This window comes from Falco biarmicus, chromosome 5, assembly GCF_023638135.1.
Source record: "Falco biarmicus isolate bFalBia1 chromosome 5, bFalBia1.pri, whole genome shotgun sequence".
NCBI lineage: Eukaryota > Metazoa > Chordata > Aves > Falconiformes > Falconidae > Falco > Falco biarmicus.
The window spans coordinates 24,173,603-24,201,057 of NC_079292.1; the positions used below are offsets into that span (position 1 = coordinate 24,173,603).

The 27,455-nt window shown below is 40.6% G+C and overlaps 1 protein-coding gene across 5 annotated transcripts in view; it reads right to left on the reverse strand.

Moving 5' to 3' along the window:
• Positions 1-4,338: 4,338 nt before the first annotated feature.
• The window catches only part of CDC123 (cell division cycle 123), a 37,818-nt gene continuing 14,701 nt past the window's right edge, over positions 4,339-27,455 (reverse strand). Inside the window, exons 7-13 of one of the 5 annotated variants that reach the window (XM_056340562.1) lie at positions 25,626-25,674; positions 23,907-23,982; positions 20,780-20,902; positions 17,033-17,061; positions 11,570-11,698; positions 9,524-9,661; positions 4,339-8,703 (exon numbers count right to left, since the gene is read on the reverse strand). In XM_056340562.1, coding sequence (XP_056196537.1) covers positions 8,677-8,703; positions 9,524-9,661; positions 11,570-11,698; positions 17,033-17,061; positions 20,780-20,902; positions 23,907-23,982; positions 25,626-25,674 — 571 coding nt within the window. In that variant the 3' untranslated portion in view covers positions 4,339-8,676. The other 4 variants (XM_056340564.1, XM_056340566.1, XM_056340567.1 and 1 more) reach the window with 4 other exon arrangements.

Below are 27,455 nucleotides of genomic sequence, written 5' to 3' on the forward strand. Positions count from 1 at the left end.
AAAACCAACAGAAACCACCTGGTGACCAGTGCTGGTCTGCCCTGGGGAAAAAAAATTCCTCCCTGTTCCCACAGCTGGTGATCGGCTGTCCCCAGAGCATGTGAGCAAGACCTGCCTCCCGGCCCCACAGGGTGTCCCCTACTAGGGATGCCACCACTGCCTGATCCCTTTGCTCCCACAACCCAGAGCCATCTCAGGGGCTTCAGAGAGTAGCAAAAAGCCCCCGGACGGACCAGCCAAGTTGCACAAGCCTGTGGGGTAGGATGGATCCACCCGAGAGCACCGAGGGAGCTGGTGGAGGAGCTTTCCCAGCCGCTCTCCATCCCCTACCAGCAGCCCTGGCTCAGGGGGGGCTGCAGCAGCCGGGGGTCAGCCAGCGTGGGCCCGGCCACGAGAGGGGCAGGAGGAGGGTCTGGGGAGCTGCAGGTGCCGGCCTGGCCTCGGTGCCGGGGCAGCCACGGGGCAGATCGCCCTGAGCGCCACCAGCCAGCAATGCAACCATCACCATGCCCAGGCAGGATCACAGAATCAAATTGGAAAAGACCTTTGAGGTCATCAACTCCAACCGTTACCCCAGCACTGCCAAGCCCACAGCTAAACCATGTCCCTGTGCACTGCATCTACACATCTCTTAAATCCCTCCAAGGGATGGCAACTGCACCCCCTCCCCGGGCAGCCTGTGCCAGGGCTCGGCCACCCTTTCCATGAAGGAATTTCCCCTCACACCCACCTAAACCTCCCCCGGCACAAGGTGAGGCCGGTTCCCCGTGTCCTGGCGCTTGTTCCCTGGGAGCAAGCATGGAAGAGAAAGGAGGGAGGAGTATGAGATGTGCAGCAGGCCTTTGCCCACTTGTACCATGCAAATACCTAAGCAGACCTGGATGGGAAGAAAAGTGGGATTGCAGAGCACCAGGTGCTGGAGGCAGCTCTTAAGAGTGCATTCCTGACTACAAACCCAGGATACTGGTAGCATCTCGCCACAAGAGCAGGAAGCAACAACTTGGAAAAGCCAGCCTGAGACAGCAGGCCAGCCCCTTTGCCACCTTCTACCTTCCACTGGACTTCAAAGATGGTATGACAGGCCAAGTTTTTCCTTCTGGGACGAGAACCTACCATCCACTGAAGTTAGAAAAACTTGTTTCTTGACTGCAGTAGTTTTCTCTAAGCTTTTTGAGTTCCCAGCTGTCTACCACCTCCAGGGTGCCCCTTGAAGAAGTCTGTCTGCAACTGGAGCATCTCTCCTGTGACAAAAGGCAGAGAGCTGGGACTGCTTCACCTAGAGAAGAGAAGGCTCGGGGGGATGGATCTCATCAACATTAACTATGGCAAATTGAATACGAGTCAACAGCGAGCCCTGACAGCCAAAAGGGCCAATCATATCCTGGGGTGCATCAAGCACAGCATAGCTAATCAGTCAAGGGAGGTGACTGTCCCACTCTACACATGGCCCCACTTGGAGCACTGTGTGCAGTTTTGGGTGCCTCAAGAGAAGGACATTAAACTGTTAGAGTGTATGTAGAGAAGGGCAACCAAGACGGTGAAAGGTCTTGAGGGCAAGACTTACGAAGAACATCTGAGGTCACCTGGCTTGTTCAGCTTGCAGAAGAGAAGGCTGAGGGGTGACCTCATTGCAGTCTGCAACCTCTCAAGGATAGCAGTAGAGTGGAGATGCTGATCTCCTCTCTGGTGACCAGGACACAAGGAAATGGAATGAAGCTGCATCAGCTGTTCAGACTGGACAGCAGGAAAAGGTTCTTCACTGAGAGGGCGGTCAGTCACTGGAACAGGCTCCCCAGGGAAGTGGTCAAGGCACCAAGCCTGTCAGAGTTCAAGGAGCACCTGGATAACGCTTAGTTACATGGGTTAGTTTTAGGTAGTCCTGTAGAGAGCAGGGAGTTGGACTTGATGATGTTCATGGGTCCCTTCCAACTTGAGGTATTCCATGATTCTGTGATTCAGTTTCTGGCCGCTCTCCAATAACTGACTTATTTCTTGCAATATTGTGCCTAAAACGACACACCACAGTACACCATCCCCACATCAAAAAAATAATCTCATTTCTTCCATCCCTCTCTCCTGCTAGCCCAGAATGACACCTGCCTTTTTCCTCCCCCAACAGCTTATTATCGCCTTGCATTTAACGATCTCTAACTTATCCACTCCCACTGTACTGCTGCTCGGCCTGTTCTTTCCCCATTTTGTACTTTAATGTCTGATTTCTCCTTGTAACTACAGCACTTTGCACTCACCTTTATCAAATGTCTTCTCGTTATTTCAGGCCATTTTCCGTGTGTATTATGGCCATTTCAAATTCTGATACAACCCTCAGAAGTGCCTGCGTGTATTCTCAATCAGTGACAACTGCAGATTTTTGTAAGAGTTACTCATTTCAGTGCTCCAGTCTTTAATGAAGTTAGGGAAAAACACAGGCCCTCCAATAAAACCTGTAGTAGTCTCACTCAAAACACCATCTCTGGGTACATCTCAATAGCTTTTCCAAGTGCAATTTTTCTGCGACATTGTGATAATTTAGTTTGTTTCCTTCTTTTGCTTGTAAAAAGGATGTAGCGAGGCAAAGAAAACATAAATGCATGTTTTCTCTGAATCATCTATCATTTTTATTCCATCCCCTCATCTTTTCACACTTAATCATGTGCCTTTCCTTCCAGCTTCTGCCGTTTCATTTTGATTGATCCTTACAAGTCCTCACTATGCCATTTCTCCTTCATGTTAGGAGATTGCTGCTGGGCCATTAACAAAGCGCCTCTCCTCAGTTATCCCACCCACCATCTCCCAAGCCTCCACACTTACCAGAACTGCCTTTTGAGGTCCTTATTCTGTTTCTCTCATCTCCCTGCTTTCTCAAGATCACCGAATGCCAACTCCACAGCCACTTTCACCTGAATTACCTCAGACTTTAAGATTTTTAGCTGCTTGTAATAAGCCTGACTGTAACCCAGAGCAGCCAACTCTAGAATAACAACCTGTACCCTTTTGGAATACAACCTCTGTCCTCTGGGGAAAAAAACGAGAATTCATTAACTCTGTCTTCTCAAGTCTTCACATGTTGGGTACCTTCCCAACAAATACTAAAGCAATGAATAGCTCCCATCTCTACCAGACTGTTGGGGGATACTGGTGGATGAAAAATTGGGCATGAGCAGGCAATGCACGCTTGCAGCCCAGAACGTCAACTGAATCCACACATCACTGGCAGCGTGGGCAGCAGGGTGAGGAAGATGATCCTGCCCCTCTGCTCTGCTCTTGTGTGACACCCCCCCCCCCCCCCCCCCCCCCCAAACAGCGCTGCATCAGCTCTGGGGTCCTCAGTACGGCAGGGACACGGACCTGTTGGGGTGAGCCCAGAGGAGGCCGTGGAGATGCTCAGGGGGCTGGAGCCCCTCTGCTGTGAGCTGTGAGGCCAGGCTGGGAGAGCTGGGGTGGTTCAGCCTGGAGCAGAGAAGGCTCCGGGGAGACCTTACTGCAGCCTTTCAGTACTTACAGGAAAGGTGGAGACAGACTTTTTACCAAGGCCTGTAGTGACAGGACAAGGGGCAGCAGTTTTAAACTGAAAGAGGGACATTTTTCATGATGAAGTTGGTGAGACACAGGAACAAGCTGCCCAGAGCAGCTGTGGGTGCCCCATCCCTGGGGGTGCTCAAGGCCAGGCTGGACGGGGCTGGGAGCAACCTGGGCTGGTGGGAGGTGTCCCTGCCCGTGGCAGGGGGGGTTGGAACTAGATAGTTTTTAAGGTCCCTTCCAACCCAAACCATTCTGTGATTCTATGACTCCCAAGCTTTGGAAATATGGACACTGTTGATGTTCAGCATCATGCCTCCAGCCCTTCCTGAACCACAGGTATGTACCCAGTATGCTTCCATGAAGAAAGGTCCTGACAAGTCAGCGTTTTTGACTGACCCGCTATCCAACCTCTCCCTGCAACCTGACAAAATACATTGTTGGAAGAAGCCTGGTCAGCTATTAAGAGGACCTCAGAGTAGTCAAAACACTCCTAGTAGCTAGGGAGTAATTTGCCACAATAGTTTGCACACAGAGGTACAGCAGGTCGCATGTCCCCTCCCCCAACCAAAAGAATACCCCCACACACACTCCTATTGCAGTGCCCATGTCTCTATTACTATAAAAATCTGCAATCGCACATTGCTGCTTAAGGACTCTGTATCTTTAAGAAAGCTTCAGGTCTGCACGAAATACCCCAATTATGGCAGCAAATCTTATTCTAATTCTATATAATTTCAGGATGGCCACAAGTCAGAAACTTTCTCTTCACCAAGGTCATCAAATTCAAACTGAAATAAAGACACTGTTAATATAAGATCCAGGCAAATTTCTGTTAACACAGATTTATTAAGCCTCTAAATATCAGCATTACCAAGTATTCATCATGAATCAAAAGCACTACGGTCTGTTTCTTTATTACAATTCAAGGCCCATATTCTCTTAGCCAAAAATACGTATTTTAGTTCAATATCATTTCTTGAAGTGATAGACTTGCTATCCAAACACAACCTGAATTGTATACTCTTGGCCTTTACAAGGTTGAAATTATTTACCAGCTGCCAAGCTGATCTGCCTATTTATACTCCCTGACAGATATCCTGTGTTCTTCTCCAGCTATTTGATACTTCAGTTTGGGACAATGTGTGAAAGCTAAACTCACTCAGTCATGCACAAAGGTACCAGAAGCATTTTTACACAGGTTTGTACCACGCCATTAGCTATCTCCATGCTGCTACTGATCTGCTTTGGAACCCTTTCATCTGACAACGCTCTCCTGAAAGCCTGAAACCATGACAGTTTAGTTTAATGATTTATGTTGCTTAAATGGGCGTCTGAACTCCATCTCACTGGGAATGTTTTTCTGGCCAGCACTGCATCCTGGACATCAGCAACAGGTGAGTGCTTAAGAATGAGATACATGAAATTCCTATCTAAAAACATCAGACACAGTTATAGGGATTTTTACAAGCCATACACTGTGACCAGAATCCAACAAGTGGTATTCATTTTACTGAGACTCAGAGCTGGCTATTACTTTCCTGCTTACAGGGTTTTATTTGGATATTATAGAGCACTACTCAGAAACATCTCTAAGAGGGAAGGAAAAGTGCACAGAGAGAGGGTTTTTAAATTCAGATCAGTATTACCTATGCTGCTGCTTACTCTAATCGTAACATTCACCTAAATATTAGATTGGTGGGTGAGGAAAGATGTGGACATCACTGGAGAAAGAAGAGTCAAATGAGTACAAACAGAATGGACAGTCTTCAGCCCTGAAGTACGGAAGCCTTATTCCAGATCCTGAACTAAGCCAGTACATGTTAACAACTACTAATTATGGGGTTACCGGAATCCTGATCCCCACCATCCATCAGGGAGATTAAGCATTGCAAACGCTGGCTGTGAAACAATGAAGACTTTTCTTTGGCACGCCTGGTAGAGCTGCAGTCCAAGAACTGCACCTCACTACACTTGAGCCATTAAATATAGCCAGGCTTCTGAGGAGTTTAGCAAGTATATGATCTGTACAAAATGACTGCATGCTACCTCCCTCTAACACTTCCCACATTGGTCATCTAGGTGAGATTACAAATATCTTTATACAATGTTTTAAGGATGTAACTAAGAATATGTAGTATATAGTTGGCTCTTATGCAGCAAATGGTGATCATATCACTGAATCACACGAACAAAGACCTGAACAATTGGAATTTTGCATTTTCAAATTTCTGTATGATAGCTAGAGGCAGAAACTGATTTTACCATGACCTGAAACAAAATTAAAACAGCGTCATCTACTATTCAGTTTAAAACTGATCTTACGTATCAACACTAGCTTCCTCACCTCCCCAAGAGGAATATGTTTGTTACTTATCCTCCCAGATCGTATGGGCTGAAAATTCTTTCAGAAGAGGAATCTTTAATCTAGCAGACAAAATTCAGTAAGTCAGAGAAAGAAGCAAGATAAAGTATGTATTTAAATTGTAAGAATATGGTATTTTGGGGAATATGATTACATAGAACACATTTTTATAGTGGGGACTTTCTGTATTGGGAGCTGAACATGGGACTAGTATTTTATGCTCTGCTACCTTTTATTGTTTTTCATGATGACTAAGCCCAGAGAAAGTGGCATAAGTTCCCGTAACTCTGCAATAAAGTTAGTCAGTGTTTGATAGCTTGGGTGAGCAGTCTGTTAATTCAGATTGGTCACCCGTTAGCAAATCATAGGGGAGAAAACCAAACTTTGAATTCACTTACCACTAGCATACAACCATAAAGAACTATATAAACTTTGAGTATATTAAAAAGCTGTTGAAACCGATGAGGGACGGAGGAGTAAGCTGTGCCAGAGCGCACTGGGTAGGAGACAGGAGGAGCACAGCATGTTATTATGGTGGTCCTTTAACTAGATGATCAGCACAGGCTAGCAACAAGCAAAGCTGTTTAGGGAGCCAGGTGCTGGGGCAGTGTCTGATTCCACTGCCGTTTGTCCTAGAAACACTCAGCTATAAATGTAGAGCACAGAAAACTGCAGTTCTTGCAAACATAAAGCAGCAAGTCTAAGAGCTCTGCACTGATTATGGCCAGTTCACTCAGTAATGCCATTTTCAGGATAAATAATAACATCAAGAAACAAAGGACTGTTAAAAGGCTACCGCTCCCCAACCTGCTCGCCTAAAGGGACACTCTGGAGTGCACAGGGTCCCATCAAACTGGTCCCAACACTGTATATGTTCTGGTGAATATCCAGCACAGAAAGTTGTGATAACGGTAAGTTAATTAGCAGAGCCCACAAAAAGGATGCAGGAAACTATCTTACAGCTTTAAACCAAGACTCAGTATTTTTAAAGACAATAATCTGCAGTTCAGAAGCACTTATGAATCTGCTGGAAATTCCAGGGCATCATCCATGTAAAGGAAGTGTGGTTAGATCATCACAATAGTTTAAGTTACAGCTAAAAACATTAAAAGAAAAAGGAAGCTTTGTTGATTTTTTTATATTTTGAAGTTCCTACCTGTTTTAGAGACATTTATACTCAAATAATGCCTCTAGTAAGGGTGAGAAAAACTCATCCAAAGTCCCACAGTATGGCAGGATTAGGTATAGCCCAGCCCTGAGTTAATGATCTTCCAATTTGTATACAAAAAGCTATTGAGAAAGAGATTCCATCACTTCAAGGGTTAGGCAGACCTTGTACTCTCAAGACTCCAGGAGCTTTAATCTGTGATGTTTCATCAATGTATTTGGTAGTACTGGATTCTTAATCTGCATAATCTTTAACTTAAGAGTCAGTATTCATTCAAAACTGAACCTAAATAAAGACAGTAAGTAATAATTTAACATCTAAGCTCAGATTTAACATCTAAGAACAGATTGTAACTGAGCACCATATCAATCTGACAGAAAAGCAAGGCAAAGAAACATGAACAGCTTTATATACACAAAGGATCACATAATTAGTTTGAAACAGGAATGAGTTTCCAGGGCTATAAGCATCCCCAAATGTCCTTTCATTTCAACAGTTGTGCACACCACACCGTCAATACATTACCAATGTGATGCAAACACCTATATTCAAAAGTTAGTTGGCTCTTCGTCTGAAACTGCCCTCTCTCCACCATCCAAATAACAGCAACTGGTAACAAGAGCTTCTGATTCTCCAGATTTAGCCAAGCTTCCTTTTATACAAAAAACCTAAAGTACCACCAAATGAATCTAGAATTTTAAGAGCTGAAAGAGTAATAGTTTTCTTAAAAAGCTCAGAGATGTGGTACAAAAGAAACAAAACTGAGTCCACATATAAAACTACAGGTTGATGTTATGTTTAACTATTTATATTAAAGCCACAGATGATATCTAGTATGTAATCATGTTAAAAAATAAGTTTCAAGAAAGCTTTTCTATGAAAAATGAAATTTGGTGAAGTTTAACAAATTTCATAGCTTTAGCTACCGTGAAAATATTACTTTACTTGAAATGCATTCAAAATTTCAATTTCCTGAAATTAAAACTTTTCAAACATTAAGTATTCTACTACATCTTAGCTGTTCTCTGAAATGAATCATTAACCCTCATAACAAAGGAAAAAAAATCTCTTCTCCACATTTTTTATCTTTTCTTTTTTTTTATATATAAAGGAAGGATGAGAAGTGCTCCCAAAAGAAAGCCAATTTACAATTTTAAAAGGTTACTACAGAAAAAAACCATTCCTTTCTTTCCTTGTGACTATATTTTAAGCAAGATTGTGCCTAAATTCAGAGAATGCTTGATGTTGTAACTGCACAAGCATTAAATGTTATCATATTTACCACTGCAGAGTCTGATGGCATACTTCAATGGCATCATTCTTCAATTATGAGATGAGAAAGCAGTTGTTCAGTTGCACTCAGATTGTTGCTTGCTTGCACCAGGGTATAATTGCATTTAGCCCGGAATCCAGTGAGAATGCACCCTAATATTTCATGTTTCCCTGCAAAAGACTTTTCTACACTTTTATACAAGCCAGCAGACACACAGGATGAACAGCTCTTCAGTTCTTTCATGGACTATAAAAAGCAGGGTTTTTTTTAAATCAATAGCTTAATAGTTGTGCTAAATATAGCTTTTCCCACATTTCTTCCTTGTAATTCAATGTAATGCTTCTTGATACCTCAGTCATCATCTTGCTGATTTCTTTTCTGTCAGCAGAACAGGAGAGTTCATAATGTTAGGACAAAGTTACCTGAAGTAACAACACTAATAAATCACAACAAGTGTTTCCAGATACAATGGTTATTAGACAATGACTGCGTTTCTAATCCATTTTTGAATGGTAACAGGTAGTTTCCAGCAAATGGAACAGAGCAGTATCAGCCCTCTCCCCCATCCCAAACTACAGGATTTTATTCCCAGTAAAGAACAAGATTTGTCCCACACATTAACCAAAAGAATGTACAAGAACCAGAGAACATGGTGGTGGTGGCAGAAATCAGTGGTCAAGATGAAGGCAACTGCCCTCTCTTCCCTAGCTTATAAAGATACCGTGTTTTCATATCACTGTTCATCAAAGGAACAAAGAAAAAAGTTGTATTGAAAAAGGAACAGGTGTTTATGGTTTTTTTTCTAATATACTTATATTCTAACTTTCAAAGAAGTTGTTAAAAGCATTAGCTTTGACCACTCAAAATGCATTTCCATTTATACTATGTTTGTATTTACATTTAAATAAGAAAGAAAACACAGCTAGATCCTTCAGTAAACATCCATTGCTTCCCGTAAAGGTAAAATTTATTAACGTAAGTGAAATTAGTATTAAAGATTATTCTTTGTCATTAAAAAAAATAAACAAACTACCAACCAACAAAAAACCCAACAACACATCGTATGATGGTTTCATACATTACTTTTTCTGTAATTATGTAACCTATGTTAATTACAAAAGCACAATTCCAGGCATTTTGATGTTGCCATTTCACAAACATGACAGGTCAGAAGATGGTTTTTTTCACTACTTCTTACCAGTTTAAGAAAGTCAATTAATTTGTGAACATCCTCTCCTGTAGAAAGGTCCACAAAATCTTTTGGCAGTCGGTAACTCAGGTATGGACTAGGCTGGACAGTAACTTTACTGTTCGTACAACGGAAAACTGGATAGTCCTTTGGAAAAGATATTGGATAAGACAAGAACAGAGTACGTGAATAAAACTAGCAATGTTTTCCGTGAGACTGAGTCACTTTGCCAATGATATTATTTGGCATTCATTCAATTAAACCTGCACTTTCTAAATATTGTAGTTTTCTTATTAAAATCTCTGCCCACTTAAGAGCAAAAGTTAAAACGTTACTAACAGTCACATAAAGGCATTTATTCTCTCACTTGAAAGTTTCTAAAATGTAACAATTGTTAATGCATTTAATAGACATACATTTATAACAGTGCTGTAATAACAGCTTTAAGGAACTTCAGGCAAGAGTATCTACCTATGTGGATGAAGAAAATACATCCCTAATATATTTTTGTTTTTAAAATATATTTTTATATAAAAATAAAAAATATAATAATAAAAAATATAAAATTATATATATTTTAGGGATAGAATCCCTAAAATTCTCTTCACAGGTTCTTTGTTTAAACCCATGTTTGCAAATATAACCTTAGTGAAATTATGACCTAAGCTTTCCAACCAATTTATTTACTGAAGGAAAAAAATATCTCTCTAAAAAAATATCTCTAAACACTCAACTGAAGCAACAGGTTTTGGGTAATTTGTATGATTTTCAGTTCAACACATTGACATACAACGTAACGGCCCACTGTGTGGCAATAAGCAGCTTCATTTTAAAAGACAGAAGTTCGGTAACTTCACACCAGATTCTGTGACTAGATGTAAGCTGACACATGAAGACAGGTCACTACTTTTTATCCAGGCTTACACCACAGAAAACTGCAAAGGGTCTGGCACTAAGAAAAAGAAATCCTCAAAACAAAGTTCAGGTGTCCCATGGACAGCTCAAGAATTGGGCATGTGTTTTAACAAAGGAGACACAGCTTTTACCAGGAAGGTTCATTGAATGGGTCTTCATACAGCAACTGCCACATGGTGAGACTAAGAGAAAACAGCATGAATGATATCCTGCAGAGAGGTGTATTTCCCTTGCAGTGTGTTATGAAAATGGCGACAGAACCAAAGTGAAGCTCAAATTTTAAATTTGGCTCAATAAAGCATACCATTTCAGTTACCTCTAATGCAGTTTAACAGCTAGAAAAAAATAGACAAAAGCCCACGCTATTTGACTTGCCATCTCTCCTCAGACAACTACCAAGTGTTTCCCAAGATAACATGCTACTTTGTATCTTCTATCCAGCTGTCCGAGGGCTCCTTAAGATGTGAGGACTGTCTCAAACAGGCAGTGAGAAGAAAGCTGGAGTACAAATAAATGAAGACTATCCCTCCCTCTCTGTATCGATGGGAAGTTACTTGTTTTCACAGAGGCACTACAACTTGGAAGAGGGACATAAAAGCCCTGCTCTGCAAGGTCAGAGAGTTCAACCAGAGGACAAGACTTCCCTGAGGGTATCTGATATATGGAAGAGAATGAAGTTAAGCTTCTTGCTGCCTCCCCCCAAACATAAGTCTGGAACTCTGGGAAACTGTACGACAGCTACCAAGAACAAAGGAAAACTTCAAGTGATTAAATAGAAAAGTAGCAGATTTTAAGATAAATTGAGAAGAATGCATCCAAACCGCACAAAACCAAGTTTCAGGGCAGGCATCATCTTCACAATGTGGCCAAAGCTGTAATATGAGCTTGTATCATTTGAACTAAAAATTCCCTTGCAGGCATCTAAAACGAGCACCCAGTACTTGTTGAGATTAAGTACTGTCTGCTAAGGTAGATTCTTCTGAGGAAGAGTTTATGTTTCATGAGATAAAGACCTCCATTTACTTCAATGGGATCTGCATCCCAATTTGACTATAACAGACTGATGGAGGGACAAAAGGAAGGCAGGAAGGCGTAACGCCTGTTGGATGTTAGCCAGTCCCCCTCATCACAGGGCTGTACCTGTTCTGTTGCTTCCCCTTCACCCTGGTCTCCTTTCAAGTTTTTCCCAGAGGTCAGTTCTTCCCACGTAAACAGCAAGGAGTCTGTTACCTCACCAAATGGGTTAAAATCTATTAACCAAATCTTACCCTGCAACAGAACAACAGAAGAATTAAAACAAGCCACAGAACTGAAACAACCACAACAACAAACCAACCCAGAATACACACACATTACCGTAGTATGCTTGGTCTTTAGATAAGGTGATGTCAAATTTGAAATCATCTGGTTTTAAGCACTTAAAATATTCAAACATCCTTTACAGTAGACAGTTTTAAAATGCAGCAAGCTATGACTTAATATTTTATTTATTTTTATTAAACTGAAGATCGGACAGAACTCAAACTGAATTCAGTTCTATGCAAGGTGCTTTCAGACAAGACCACAGAAGTTCTGGCTAATACCCACGGTCCTCTGAGATCCCTAGACAGCATGAGCAAGGAATAGAAAAAAACAAAACCCAACCCAACCCAACCAAAAACTCCCAAAAAAATCATACATCCAAAACCCCCAAACAAAAATCCCCGCCCCCCAAACAGGGATTTTGCTTTCCATCAAAAGCCACCTCAGCACTGCTGTACATTCAGCAGTCTACAGGAACTGCTGTTCTTGGTCTCAGAAGGGACCCAGCAAATACAGAGCAGGGTCTGCAAAATGCTAATGGAGATCATGAAAGCTGGAAGGTGCTGCACAGATATAGATAAATAAAGAATAACTTAAAGGCATTTTTAATAGCCATTACTAACAGTCCAGACTAGTTTCTCCTGCCTCATCTTTAATATATTTGTGTTCCAAACAGTACTGGTAGTATGCACAAGAGCATGCCCGTTTTCTAACTGAAAAATGAAAGCAGAAAGACTAACAAGCCATATTAAAGGTAAAAGAGGTGTCTGCAGAGGAGCAAGAAATAAGTTTGTGTTCCTTGAGTCATCTTAAGATACAATCACCAGCACAGGGCTATCTTTTCTTACCCAAGGAAGTGTCATCTATTCTAATAAAACAAAATGTTACAATGAATTATAATGAAATATGACTACACCTGCACTAAGGATTTGCAAAAAAAGTATTACATTTTGAAGAAACCAGATCTATCAAATATGGAGAGAAAAAGGTTGCTGTAGTATAAGCAGGACTGAAGGGTTTTATTGTCTTTGTTAAAGACCAACTGGAACTGGAAACCAAACCTGAAGACTGGGCAGCTACTAAAAACTTACTTACCCTTCTCTTCCTTTCCCTCATTCCTGAGGGATCTCCTTTCTTTAAAAGGCCTTCCCTATCTTGATACAAACAGCAAAGATCTTCAATGATTTACACTACAGCCATCTGGTTTCTAACTCACAAAGATGCTTTTGAAGCCTTCAATCACAGAGTAACATGGAGATTTCCTCTCCCACCCACACTACCCAAGTCACCCCCACAGCTACTAACGCACTGTAGAATAGGAAACCCATGGAAACCCATACAATAGAGAATAGAAACGCTCTGGCTGGTCTGTTACAGTCCACAGCAAGTTACTGAGGGGGGGAAGTCCCAGCACAGAGGAAACCAATGATACTACTTGTAAACTGGAACTGAGCCAGCGGGCGTGTGGTTGCACGCAGGCTTTCACAGGTCTCTCTCTCTCAGGGCAGAGCCACAGGGTACAGCTCTCACAGAGCAAGTTTTGAGAAGCCAGTGCACCCCAACAGCAGTACTAAAACCAGACGCCTACAAAAGAAACAGCAAATTGCAGGGACACAGACCTGAGTGGTTTCTTACTTGTTTCGGAAGGGTGAAGCAGCACAGATCTGCGTGGCTAAGTTGCAACACTTCTGCACTAATATTGACACCACTGGTGCAGAGAGAGAACAGGGCAAGCTCTGCTGTCATTTTCCACCTCTGTTCATCTCAAAAGGCAGTCACAAAGTCTCATTATATAAGCGATGTTTTGCTTTTGCTAATGGGGACATCTTGTTAGCTCCAAGGCAGCAGAAGGAGGAAACTGTAATTTTAGATTTATTCTATCACACTAGAAAAACAAGCTAATGAATCCATTTAATCACACACACAAGCAATGGCTGGCAAAGTTCATTCAGCAGTTCAGAGAATCTCCTTGCATCAGAAATGCTTACACTTCATAAAGGACTTCCCTATGAAAGGCTATCACAGAGACTCCTCCTCACCCCAAAGACATGAAACAGCTTTTTCATAGGAACTCATCATTTCTCTAGGGAAGAATGTATGCTGGAAAAAAACAAAAATTGGTTTTGAGACTACTGGAAGAGACACCTGTTTTTTGTGAGCAGCCAGAGAGCAGTACAACTTCTACAACAACTGTTTCCTTGAGACGGTCTTAAATCTGCACTGAGCTTTGGTCGCTGCAAATTAATGAGAAGTGGCAAAACAAACTAAATATTCCTTTTCAGGGCTCATTAAAGGGAGCGTATATAACTCTGGGTCAGTAACCAAACTATCTTAAGATTAAATGCTCCTTCAAGTCTTACATGCAATGTCACGATTTAAATGCAGTTTCAGATCACTTGTACTAAAGAGCAGTAGTAAAGCTATTTATCTGCCATCTTCTTGTACAGCACATAAATGCACGAGCCAGGAAAGAGAGCTGTGCATAACTGAAGAGAAAAAAAAACCAAAACCAACTCATATTACATTGAGATTTTTTTCCTCATCTTGAAACAGGAACCGATAGATTTAGCACATCATGTCAGCTTCACGCTTTGTTTTACTAAAGAATTATGCAACATGCTGTTGAAAGGAAGTACCTATGACAAGGCCTGTTTAAAGGAAGTGAAAAGATAGCTAAAATGTCACTGAACTGCTACATCGCCCTAACTGCAGCTGCACCTTCACGCACAGTGACAATGCTCACAAGGCAGAGAAAGCACTAGTTTGCACGTTAACAAGAGCAGCTGTGAGCTAGCAGTGGGCTGAAGCCACTGGCTGCATTTCTTTGTCTTACCACAGTGACTTGTCTTGAACACGGTTACAAGCTGTTAACAAAGAGCACCAGCAGAGCCTGTCAGGCTTCTCAGCTGTTGCACTATGACTGTGAATGGCTAGCAGGTAAAAAAAAGAAAAAAAAAAGAAAAAAAAAAGTGGATCCAAATGAGAACAGGCTACCAGTCCTGCAACATAACTTCTTCAGGACTAGCTCTGCAGATCACCCAGCTTGGAAGACTGTATTGACAGCGTTTCTTCCTTAAAAGATGACTGGTCTGCAAAGTCAGGCACTTGCTTAGATGAGCTCGGTGAAGAGTAACAGGAAAGGTGGACACAGAAAACGTCGTTCTCAGCCAGGCCACCACTGCTTCTTTGCCACCCTCAAACTCAAGGAGCAGAACCTGTGGCAGCCTACTCCATACAGTCTCTCCAGTAACTAAAGCAAGCACAGGGAGGGGGTTGCTTTCATTCACATCTGATTTAAAGTGGACGTTTCTCTCATTCCGTACGTTAGGTTGCCATGCAACCAACCTGATGAGGAGCACGGGCTCTGGAAATTAATCACACTCGGCAACACTCAATATTCTTGTGCTGCCTATAACTCGCATACAAAGGGAGCAATGAATAACACAGTTGCAAACCACAGAAGTACGTGTGAAAGGAGGGGGATCTGACGCACAAAGGGCTATCTGGCAGTTTACAAGACCTGAGGGTAGAAGGCACCGAGAGGTACCTACAAACAGCTATACTTTATCTTGACAGATGAAGAAACACTGCACATTTGAGAACACACAGGCTGAAACCTTTTACTTAAATAATACGTCTCCATGCCTCAGCTGCGAGGCAGACTATGCAATGGTAGAACATGGTTGAATGCTGAAGTGTTGCTCCTCATTTTGCCTGGCAGCATCCTGAAGTCTGATGACCTGAGCCTGGGCAGGTAATTTTCACCACCATTCAGCATGGCTGGTTTTAGCCTGTAGCCTGATTTTTAGATACCTATGTTAAAAGTTGAGCTGAGTAACAGTACAACAGCTGTTTTCCACATGACACATATTCCTGTTTAGCTTCTGTTTTGCAAACTATGGCATGATTTACTATTACACAATTTCAAAATACTTTAGCAACATTCAAAATCAGAATTGGGACTTACTACAAATAGTCCCAACTCAAATAAAAGACTTCCAACGCCATAACTGTAAACAAGTCAAACGGTGAGACTCACAAATCTATATAACAAAAGTATATAGCCACTGTTCTTGCATTTCTGGCTTAGGATTTGGAAAAAATTAAAGCTTCTCATGGCACTGATATGATTCCCAAAAATCAGGTTTTGACATTTAAGGCTACACAACCCATTTTTGGTTGTGGTTGCTTTTAAAACAATACGTGTGTGCCTTTCAAACACAATTCATCTGACCTATTTCTCTCCATTGACACTGGGAGAGGTCAAGGTAACTAAATCTGCTATTGGCACCTGAAGTTCAGATGGGACATTTCTACCCACTCCATCACTATCTGGATGTTCAGGGTTCTGATCTGCCAAGGCAGAACCACAGCCTGGAACAGTTTGAAAAGAAAAAAACCATTAGCTTCCATCTGTCACAAACTGGGCATGCCACATTCATATCCTCTTTTGACAACTATCCCTTCATGTCCTAGACTTCCATATATGAAGTAAAAGTTATCACGACCACAGGACAGGGGACGGGGGAGGGGGGGAAGCCCAGGAATTATTTTCATTTTTTTATATAAGAATCCCCCAGATTTTTAAAGTCAGCAAAATATCACCCCCACCTTATTTTCTGAAATGTCACTGCCATTCTGCTGAATGTTCAGACACATTTCCATCAAAAGTACCTGGAGTAAGCACTGTGCAGAGGGAATCTTAGCAACAGGTAGTCCTTCACCAAAACAATGTAGTAATGTTGCATAATATTATTAAGTACCCAACTTAAAAGAAAATGCCCCAAGCTTGTCAATGTTTAAGAGACATTCAGACAATGCCCTTAACACGCTTTAATTTTTTGGTCAGCCCTGAACTGGTCAGGCAGTTGGACTAGAGGACTGTCCTATGTCCCTTCCAAATGAAACAGTCTATGCTATTATAAATGATTCAGCAAAGACTCTCCATGTCATAATGAAAATTAAATTGCCTCGAATAGATTCACAGAACTGACAGAATTGCAGCTGAAGCCAAAGTTACGTGCTTTAAGACAGACTACTAAATAATTACATGACTGGCACAGACATATTTACACCTCTAATCCTATTATTCTCCTACTGTAGACAGTCTCTAACATAGAAAAAGACCTAGAAAACAGAAAAACATCAAGTGAGTTGGGTGGGTTTTTTTCCTTTTTTTTTTTTTTTTTCCTGCCAGGACCACGTCTAGGAAGATGAAACTATTATTTGGTCCATCTCTGTATCATTTCAAGAAGAGTTTCCACAGAACAAGCAATTCTATACAACCTATCATCCACTTACCCTGCTGTCTCTGTACACATCAAAAACGACTGAAAAGAAGAAAAAAAATATGTTAATCTTAAAAGACATATAATTTCACACAAGTTGTCTAAATCTGAATAGATACTTGTGTACACAGCACAATCTGCAAAGTCAGTATGTCCAAAGAACTACAAGCCAGAATTAGGTTCATTTCCAAGGGGGAGTTGAAACACTCCAAGAACTACTGTTAATGCACTGAAAGATTGGCTGCTGGGTTTCTCCATGTAACACTAGTTTCTTCTGTTGATTTTTTTCCCCCCATGGAGGACATTTGGTAAACTCTTAGTCCAGAGAGAAGCTTATCTTTGACATTACTGCTCTTTGGTTTACAGCAGAACGGAGAAATTTTAAGGAAGGATCAAAGACTCCACTGTGCTAGACATTGCGTGAACATTTAATAAGAGAAAGTTCCTACTTGACAGAGATTAGGACTTCAGCAGATAACAAGCCAAACAGGTTGTAGGAACAAAGGGGTCTGTGGGTGTGCTGAGAAGAGGTGGCAGTGAAATGGCTATGTTTAATGTAACCTAGAGCAAATACAGCACACCTACCCATTACTGACAGCTCTTTCCAACAGAACCTTTGCTACGCTGTGATTGACGCAAAGGTGCCTTGGCTAGCCCCCTTGTCGTCCCTCCCTTTGACTTAATTAAGCGTGAATCTTTGTACATGCATCTTTCTACTAGCTTCTGTTCTGTATGGTTAAACAAGTCTTTGTCTTTCTATACAGCCAGGGAAATCGACAGGCATTCAGGCATGACTACACACAGAAGTTGTGCCAGTTTAGCAGAAAGAAAGAAAGAAAAAAGTGCCAGATTTAGAAAAACCTCAGACAAACACTGTATTATCACTTCCTTCACTAACAAGGAAGGGAATACTTCAGCCAAGAGATTTCCCAATACATGCAGGATAAACTAAACTCAGGATATGACTGAAGAACACTTGAGCCTCAGCAACTACACAGGAAGCTGCCCATCAGTAACAGGGATGACGACTGATTGCATCCATGCATGTAAAGCTACTCAGCAGCTTAATCTAACATTTCATGTGAAGTTGGCTGAGCAAAGGGCAAAAAACCACAACTCAACAGTGCCAAAGCCAGTCACGTAACAGATTCTGACCATACAGCCTAAAAATCCACCCAGCTTTTTGCACAAGCTCAGTTACGTCAATTTGAAATGTCTGTCCAGAACTGCGTCTCAAGAAGACAAGCCCTCAGTGACTAAGGAAACTGTCAACACAAGTAGTACAGCAATCCTGGATTTCTTCTACAGCCGTTCAACTGAACTTGTTGCCTGTACCATGTACTCTTATTAGTCATGTTCCATTAATGGAAAACTTGCATCTGAGCTTCACAATAAAATGACATCTGTCAGCTTAAAGCAAGCCTATGGCAATCACTAAGGCTAACAGCATTTAGTGGGATTTACATCCCTGTTAAGACTGACTGCACAATGGTGACTAGTTTGGGACACTCACAAACATTGCACAGAAAAGAAAACATGAATTGTTACCTCTTCTTAGGGACAACCTCAGAGCAGGAGTGTTGTGTGCCAGAAAGACTGTAGTAAAGCTACCAGCAATTGCTCAAAATGGAGACTAAACCAAAGCTCAGCTCCACGGTATCAACACCTCCAGAACAGTGTTCTTACTGGGCTCTTATGAAAGGTATTTAGAAGGTTCTAACATCATTTAGAAGTATTTATAAAGCATTCACCCATCTGTTATCCTACTGCTCTGACTCTGCAATGCTTCAGCTGCTCTGACTCAACTCTTCCATCTGGAGATGCTACCAGACCAACTGGAAAAAGCAGAGCAAACAGCATGAAAATCCCCAACAAAACAAGAACTCAGAAAAAAAGCTGTAATACCTTTCCTTTTAAAAGCAAACAAACAAGCAAATCCAGATTTTTATTGTTAACAACACATATGCTACCAGACAGTGGATCAAAGGATATGATGGGGGGATGAATGAAAGGTGGTGAAAAAACAAACCAGAAAAACCCCACAAAAAAAAAAACCAAAACCACCAGAAAACCTTTTCTGCATGGCATTTCTCTGCAAATGGACAAGTCACCTTCATTTAGTGCCGAAGAAGAAAAGGTTAACAAACCTTCATCCCAGAAGGTCACCCTGAAACCTCTTCCCAGAAGGTAACTCAGATGACATAGTTTTATGTCCTTTACATAAGATGACACTTCAGACCTTTCAGTTCCCCAGACAGCAGTTTCACTGCCTAAATCTAGGCATCAGTTTCCAAAAATAATGCCCTGAATTCTTATCTATCAGTTGATTACATACCAGCTAAAATTATGTTGGAACACAGAGGAAAATTAAAAGACAGTAATCAGAATGTCAGATCTATATGACTGATCTTACTTCAAAACATTAGGGCTATGGACCTATTAAATTAGTATACTGACTTCCAGATGACTAGTCTTCTCCAAGCCGTGGTCCTTGAGAGCTTCTCTGGACTGAAATAAAGTAATCCTGCTACATCACATTATTAAGAATTTTAATATAACCGAGACTGGCACAGAAGGCATCTTTTTCAGAAAGTCAGACAGGACCCATCTATTTGGTTGCTCTGGTGGCTCAGCAAAATGATTAATCATGTTCAAAACTCAACTAAAGGTTGAGTTTTCAAAGCTTTGTAGAAGACAATACAACTGCCAGACAATTCTTATATTTATATATTTTACTAAACTGAGGTTTAGTCCCCGCCAGACCCAATTTAAATCTCTTCATCATATTTTTCACCACTACTGACCACCCATCACAAGGAACACGATTCAATTCTTACTAAACTATTTCCAATAAAATTTGCAAAGGACTCTGCATTTAAAGAACAAGACAATTCATTGGGGCTGCTTAGGTGTATCAAATACTGTGGCTTTTATTCTAGCCTTAGCAGCTAAACTGCTGTGCATCCATATTCTAGAAGAAAATATAACTTCTTGAAAAGAAACTTATAAATCCTTTTTTCAAGAATTACATCAATAATTTAGCAGAAAATATCTGACAACATCTTTATAAACAAGTATACTTACTCCTGAATATCTTTTGTTACGCATTTCCTACCTCACTTCTCAGGTTTAGAATTTTTCTTAATTAAAAACAAGTATAAGGGTAAAAAGCTTAAAAAAGAAAAAAAAGAAGCAGCAGCCATTAGGCCTTCTGAAGGGATCTTTCACTCATTTATTGTGTTTTCCTGAAAAGCTCCAGCTTATTCCTTCAGGGTTTTTTTGTTGCCAATTTTATAGTCATTCAAAAACTACACTGCTCTGCATGCTCTAGCCACAAGAGCTGTAAGACTTCCTCAAGTTCAAAAGAACCAAGCCCTGTGAAAGGAATAGCTGTGAAGACAGAGATGCATAACCTCACACTTAAAATATTGGGGATGCCATTATTTATTGAGAAGTACCCATTTTAACAGTGATGTCCAGCAGTAAATTGGGATTTAGCACATTGCAACTCGGTGCACTGTAGAGAAAACGAGCCTGGCTTAGCAACAGCAAGGGGGCAGGAGGCCAGGTCTCATTTCCATGGAGTTTGCCCTTGCAAGCCCTTTCCATACCCTGCAAAAGAACTTCAGAGAGGTAGACTCTTCATTTCTGTTTTTATGTCTTTGCAACTATGCATGCAATAAATATTTTAAAACATTCATAAACATCCTCTTTCCCTCCCCCATCCTCCCCTTGCTAACTGAAGCTTTAAGATACTTACAGTCTTCATCCAAGAATTTGTACTGTATGTGTTTCTTGAAAAACTCCTGTATTGATCTACAGATGTCCTCATGTTGCTTGGAGATATGATCATAGTATTGAGTGTAGTCCCTCTGTGATATACCTGTCAATAATTTCAGCTGATTATAAAGAGCTTTAGGCATGCAAAAAACCCAACCAGGCACAATGCAGTTATCAGACATGCACGTCATAAATTATATTTCAGAAGATGGGGTTCCCCCAAGTTTCAACCATTACTAGTGACTTACTGTTTGGCTTTATTCCCTTATATTTAAAGAACTTACATTAGGAATCTTTTCCTTGAACAGTTCTGCCCTGCATTTTGTGAACCTCATTTTATATGTACACACTTTGACTATTTTTAAGTGAATTTCAGTAGGAGCCTCTGCCTGTATTTAAGTTTCCAATTCCTGTCTTTTCCTGTCACTTTTATTCCCTCTGGTTACTCTGGTCAGAAACCTTTTCTGTTCTGCACATCAGATCCAGGGACCAGAATTTGGAACCATGAAATGAAAGGGACAGACACTAAGCTTGCACATCAGCAAAAATGATAGATCCTAGTGTACCATAAAGATTCTTATTTAACCACTTTTTTTTTAAGCATGGAAAAACACATATCTGTTTGATAAGACACTACAGGTAAAACCTTAAATCCTAAAATCAATGAGATGGCATGCAGTCTAGTACCATATTTCTCCCATTTGCCCCTCTGAAGGCTTTCTTGCCTATCTGACATTAGATAAACCATCCCAGCTACATCACAAGCTCTTCATTTCAGACATTTGTCTACAAGACAACAGTTTAAAGTTGACATCAACAGGATTACATTCTTGCATGCATCTGAAGTGACAGAAGTTCTCATACAGGATGTGTCAACATAAGCCACTGCAAAACCCTCCTGGACAAACGTCAAGCCACAACATGCTCCATCACTGCAGAATGAGTAACTCATGCTACTCAGGTAAAGAAAAAGCCAGAACCCCCAAAAAGATGTATCAATGATGGCAGTTTGCTTTTTTAACCATATACAAAACTCAGAGATTAAAGTTTTACTGTAAGACAATGCTGACTTCCTCCAAAGATGTGCTCTTCAATAAAGTTCATATAAGTTCATATAAAGTTTATGATGTCAGTGGAACTGTGAATTATTAATACCACTGCAAAGCTTAAATCAGATCTAAGAACAAAAATCAAGAGACAGTGGCATCTCAGGGGATGCAGACGTGTAACTGGAAAATTCACTTCACTGTGCAAGTATCACTTTTTAGTTTGACTGACAGGCTTATTAATTTTAAGAGCATGGGAACATATTGTGAAAAATCTTGCAACAGTCTCCAGAAACAGAGCCTTGAGTGCTAGCTAAAAAAAACTCATAGTGGTAGATCTACTAGGTTTAAAACCTAGTAATGAAATGTACAGTGTTTAATTAGCCAGCATACAAATGCTTTGAGGTATTTGAAAGTAAGTATCACTATATATATTCTATAATAGATCTACATTCAAACGTTTTAGAGGTTATTGTGGTGATGCATATATCAGGCAGTTGTGGTGTTCCAGCAGCACATAACAGGACAGGATTCAGCTCTTCCCCCTTCAAAAAGCTATTTTGGTAGCTGTTAAGCAATACCAACTTAATGGAGAATCTCTGCTACCAGCAAGATAAACTCTGCTACAGAGAACTCCAATAAACCCTGCAATTCACATGAACGGAGAGAGAACGGCAAGATGAGCGTAGAAGCACCAGAAGGAACAGCCAAATAAAAGGGCTATGCAAATGGTATGTGTTGACAGCACCTAGATTAGCACATCCCAAAATGTCTATGTGCAGCTCCATAGGACATCCAGATCAGGAAATAAAGAACAGGGTACATTCCTAATGATTCACAGAGGTGGGACAGGATGGAGCAACAGATTGCTGACAGCTCCTAACAGGTACAAAAAGGCACATGCAAGCCAAGCACATAGTCGTCATGCTGAAAAGAAGTCAGGAGAAACTGAGGACTAGCTAGCTAATGTCCCTTCCCTTCCATATCACCACAAGGAATTGTGGACAGACCATTTGTATATATGCATCTTGGTGCTTGTGAATACATAGATGTGAGACAGACAAAATGAGCAAACTCTGGTTTATTTTTTTTTTAAAAATCATCTTATTTCCTATAAAGTCTGGATTAGAGCTCTGCTACGTCACTGCTATAACATTTCCTTGTTAGAAGAGTTTAGGTGGAATTATTCAATCTTGTTATGGACAAATGTGCACCAGTCCTGTTCTACTTACACCTCTGTTTATCTTTAAAAATTCCATGGTAAACCAGACCAAAATTGAATTCAAACTCCAGAATAGTATTTAGCCTGAAATTAAGCACCTCAATTCAAACACTTGTATGTGCACTAGATGTCTAAGCTCCTGTTATAGTCAGCAGAGAATAGTCAGTATGACCAGAGGAGTGTAATTCAGCTAAATTTGCCCTAGAGCTGCCTAAAATACATGCTCTAGCACAATCTGCCTGTTCTCCAGCTGTCACAGGTCTCCTGATGCACCCACTAGCTCTTTGCATACTGTGGATGCCCTAGATGTTCAGTGCCACCTGAAACATTTTACACTTAGGATTCTGAACCAGAGTAACAAATCAATAGGTTTTCTGACTAAGCTACACTGAATATAATATGAACTCAGACACCTCATACATCCATGGACATGTTACGACATCCCACTTTCTGCATATGATATCCACATGTGGTCACATTTTATCAACATAATACCCAACTACCTCTGTATTGATTCTGCAAGTTGGAGATGATGCAATTCGCTCCTGAATATAAAAAAATCACTCAAAAAACAGCCTTTGGGTGAATTCTAATTGCTAATTCAGAAACTTAAGAGTATATCCACTGTAATACTTGAGCATGCTATCATGCTTTCAAATACAGTGGAAAGAGAAGTGTGGCATACAGCATTCTAAATAACGGAAGGAAGAAGAAAACATTAATTCCAGAAATGAGGTAAGGTAAGAAAGAACTGTCTTCAGATTTAGCTCTGATTCAAGGAATCACGAGAAAATCCTCAGAACGTCACCTAATAATTTTATCTTTAAGAAAACCCTTACCTATAAGCTTGTTTTCCTTGACAAAGCATCTGAATTCTGCACCAGGGATTAGTTCACACCATTTGCGAAGAACAAGCTACAGAGGAAAAAGAAGCGACAAAGTATTGTTTCAGAAAGGTAACAGGTTAACTTTTTCTCAATAGGTATACCTTCTAGATCTACAGTTCTGCTGTAATGATAAGATGACCTCTGAAGTTATTCCTGATGTAAGAAAAAACAATCTTAACCTGCAGTTCATATAATTGGCAAATGCTTCAAAGCAACTAGACTTAATGTTAGCTTCACAGAATCACACAATATTTTTGGTTGGAAGGCACCTTTAAAGACCACCTAGTCCAAACCAGTTTAAAGCAGAAAGGTTCAGAATGGACATAAGAAGAAACTTCTTCACCATGAAGACCGTCAAGCGTTGGAACAGCTCCCTCCCAGAGGCTGTGCAGCTTCCATCCACTGAGATTTTCAGACCAGATTTGATATAACACCAAAGTGACCCAATTTGATCTCATCGCTTACCCACCTTTGAGCATGAGAATGGACTAGAGACCTCCTGAGGCCCCCTCCCACCTTTATCTTATGCTCTTCCACTTTGTACGGCATTTATAACTGCGAAATTATTAATGAAATAACTTCAAAGTTACATTAATGATAAAGCATGAACACCAAAAACCCTGCTGTACATTACAAATCTCTCATGGAATTGGCAGAAAGTTGCTTCCTAGTCAAAAGAGCTGATGAGCAGAATTAAATTTAACCAAATCAACCTCTATTCTGGTATACACCCAAGCAGAATGCTGTGACGCCTTTGAAGGCGCAAACCAGTTAAAATAAGGACATGGGATGGAAATAGTAACCAAACTATAACAGTCAATAGGACAGATTGCCTGGTAATTGAAGCATATCTCTGGCACTTTTTCAAGTTTCTGCATTCCTAGGCTGAAGCATTCAAATGGATCCACACTATTTTAAAGGCCTCAGTTGCTGCTACTGGATACTGGAAACTCCCAACACCTATCAACTGAAGTCGAAAAATCTCAGTAATCAAAGATGACATTCCTAACTACCGTGTAAACTTGAAACTCTTTGTTCTAACTTTTAGATGTCTGTCACCTTTAAAGCACACTAGATAGTACATTAAAAACAACAGGGTTCATTCACTTTTCCAAAGCCCTTCAAGCCCACAGAATGATGACAAATGCTATATTTACATAAAAACTATTATTAGAGAAATGACCACATGCTATCACAAAAGCAATAGCACCACATGAATAGTTTGAAACATTGCTAATATCTACATCACTAGTTTAACATTTTAGTCTGTTAACGAGCATATTAAACAAGATATGATAGACCACTTCAGGATGTCCCCAGCCACTACAGCTAGCTTCTCTCTCTTAGTAACCTCAGTTGTGATATTCACAAGCAGCATGCTGTCAAGAAGATATGACTTTCAGCTGTTGAACTTGTCCTTCTTGGCCAAATCTGACAGACATGAGAGGAAATCACAAGGAAGCTTCAAAAGTCTGATCTTTACCTCATCTGATCTGTAATTAAATGAACTTGAACTCCTTATGACCTGTAATGCTTAACCAGACGTCCCCACGCTGCCCAAGGAACACAATTAAACAGAACAAATTTTATGGGCACATACCCAAGCACAAATGGCAATCTGCCTGTAAGCAATCCATTTAAATTGCCTAGAAATCATGCAAAGTGTCCTACCTCATAGTCCAAAGAAGGATCAGGGGAATCATCAGTACAGTGAATAAATCTGGAAAAGTAAGGTACAAACATCAAAACCCGCTTTTACATGTAAGATTTTAGCCACAGTGAGAAAAATAACCCCAAACCGTGAATCACAAAAACCTATTAAATTATCTCCAAGACATACAAACCAAGTAAATTTGATAAATCAATAAAAAAACCTCCTTTTGACAATGACTGGGGGGGGGAGAAATTTTTTTTCTGTAACTTGGAAGCACTTCAGTTGGGACAGGGATGTAGCTAAAACATGACTGTTTATCTGTTTATTCATTATTGAGTTTTTTTCTGTTTGAATCAAAAATTATGTTCCTTTCCTCTTTAGTGTTATGTTGGCATAACTGGTTTCTCAAAGAAGAAACTTGAGCAATCTAATCTAGTTCCATTGCATCACGTTTTCACTGGTACTGTTAATGTTTAACTTCCTAAACCACACAACAGAGACGTATCATCGTGCCTTACAGCAGTTCATTTCCATGAATAAGGGATGCAAAACAGCACCACTCAGCACTTCTGATTCCACAGCACAGTATCCTTCTAAATTAAGAGCCTTAAAAAATACTACTACAAATTTCTTGAGAGTGGGAATAAATACAACTATTTCTATAACTGCAAGCAGATGTCAAGGTTTTGTCCCTTGTGAGTAGCTGACTCAGTGTCACCTTTCAGGAACTATCAAGAATGGAGTCAGTTAGACCCAAGCCAACTTTTATCAGTTTACAGCAAACCTCGCCATAAATCCTGTAACTTTCATAGGGAACTAGCAAAAGAACATGCATTTTCCTTCCAAGTGTACTCCCTAACCTTATTGGCAACAAACTACTTTGATGAACAGAACCATGTAAAGGGCCACTGCTGAGCAACAGTCTTAAATGGAAACATTTATACAGTCTCCCTTTGGCACTGAACTCTGTTAAGCAATCCAAAAGTCTATAACATCTTTAACGTAAGCATTGCATTTGTAAGACATGGCTGCCCACCCTTCAGTTTGAAGAGCTATCATAAGAGTTCATTCAGTATACTGCCAGCAGAAATACGTTTCACACATTTTAGACTTTAATGTCCACTACATGCAGAAAAGAAGGGCAGTAGCAGGCATGCTTTCCAAAAGTACTGTAATCAAACAGATCATATATATCTGTAAGCCCATGTAAACAGATAACATCCTTCAACTACAATTTATATTCCCCACAATTTAAGATCTGTCAAGGCAACAGAAACAAATTCATGAGAGCTCGCAGTTTAGCTAGACTCAAAATTCCTCCCTCACTAGCATACATGCCTACCATGCTCAAGAAAATATCCCCCCCACACAAAACCAATCATAAACTATTTATATAAAGGTAGCTGAAGTCCAGCACACAGAGTTTTACAGTCCCTGCACGCTAGGACCCGTGTTACATCTCACAGAGTTCCGTATCTGAGGTCGGGGTACCTGCTTCATTCCAGTAACATGCAGTCTTTTCCAGCAGTCAAAAAACAGTCACAAACAACCAAAATTATCCCCTGCTCAACCTTCAAATATTTTGGGCAAGAGCTATGTGGGGAAAGATACTTCCTCTTTCCTTATAAGTCAGAAAATTAAATCCTTGGGTGCCATCCCAAGCCACACAGAGCGCTCAGGTATTGCTGTCAAATCAAGCAAACAGGCAAAATTATGAATATTGATAAAAATACTGCAGGATGCAGTAATGTTATTTTTCTTAAGTCTTAATGACACAGGACTGAGTACAAATGAGGGGGAAAATGGGAGAACACAGCAAAAGAAAATAAACTCAGGTTTTTGTAGTT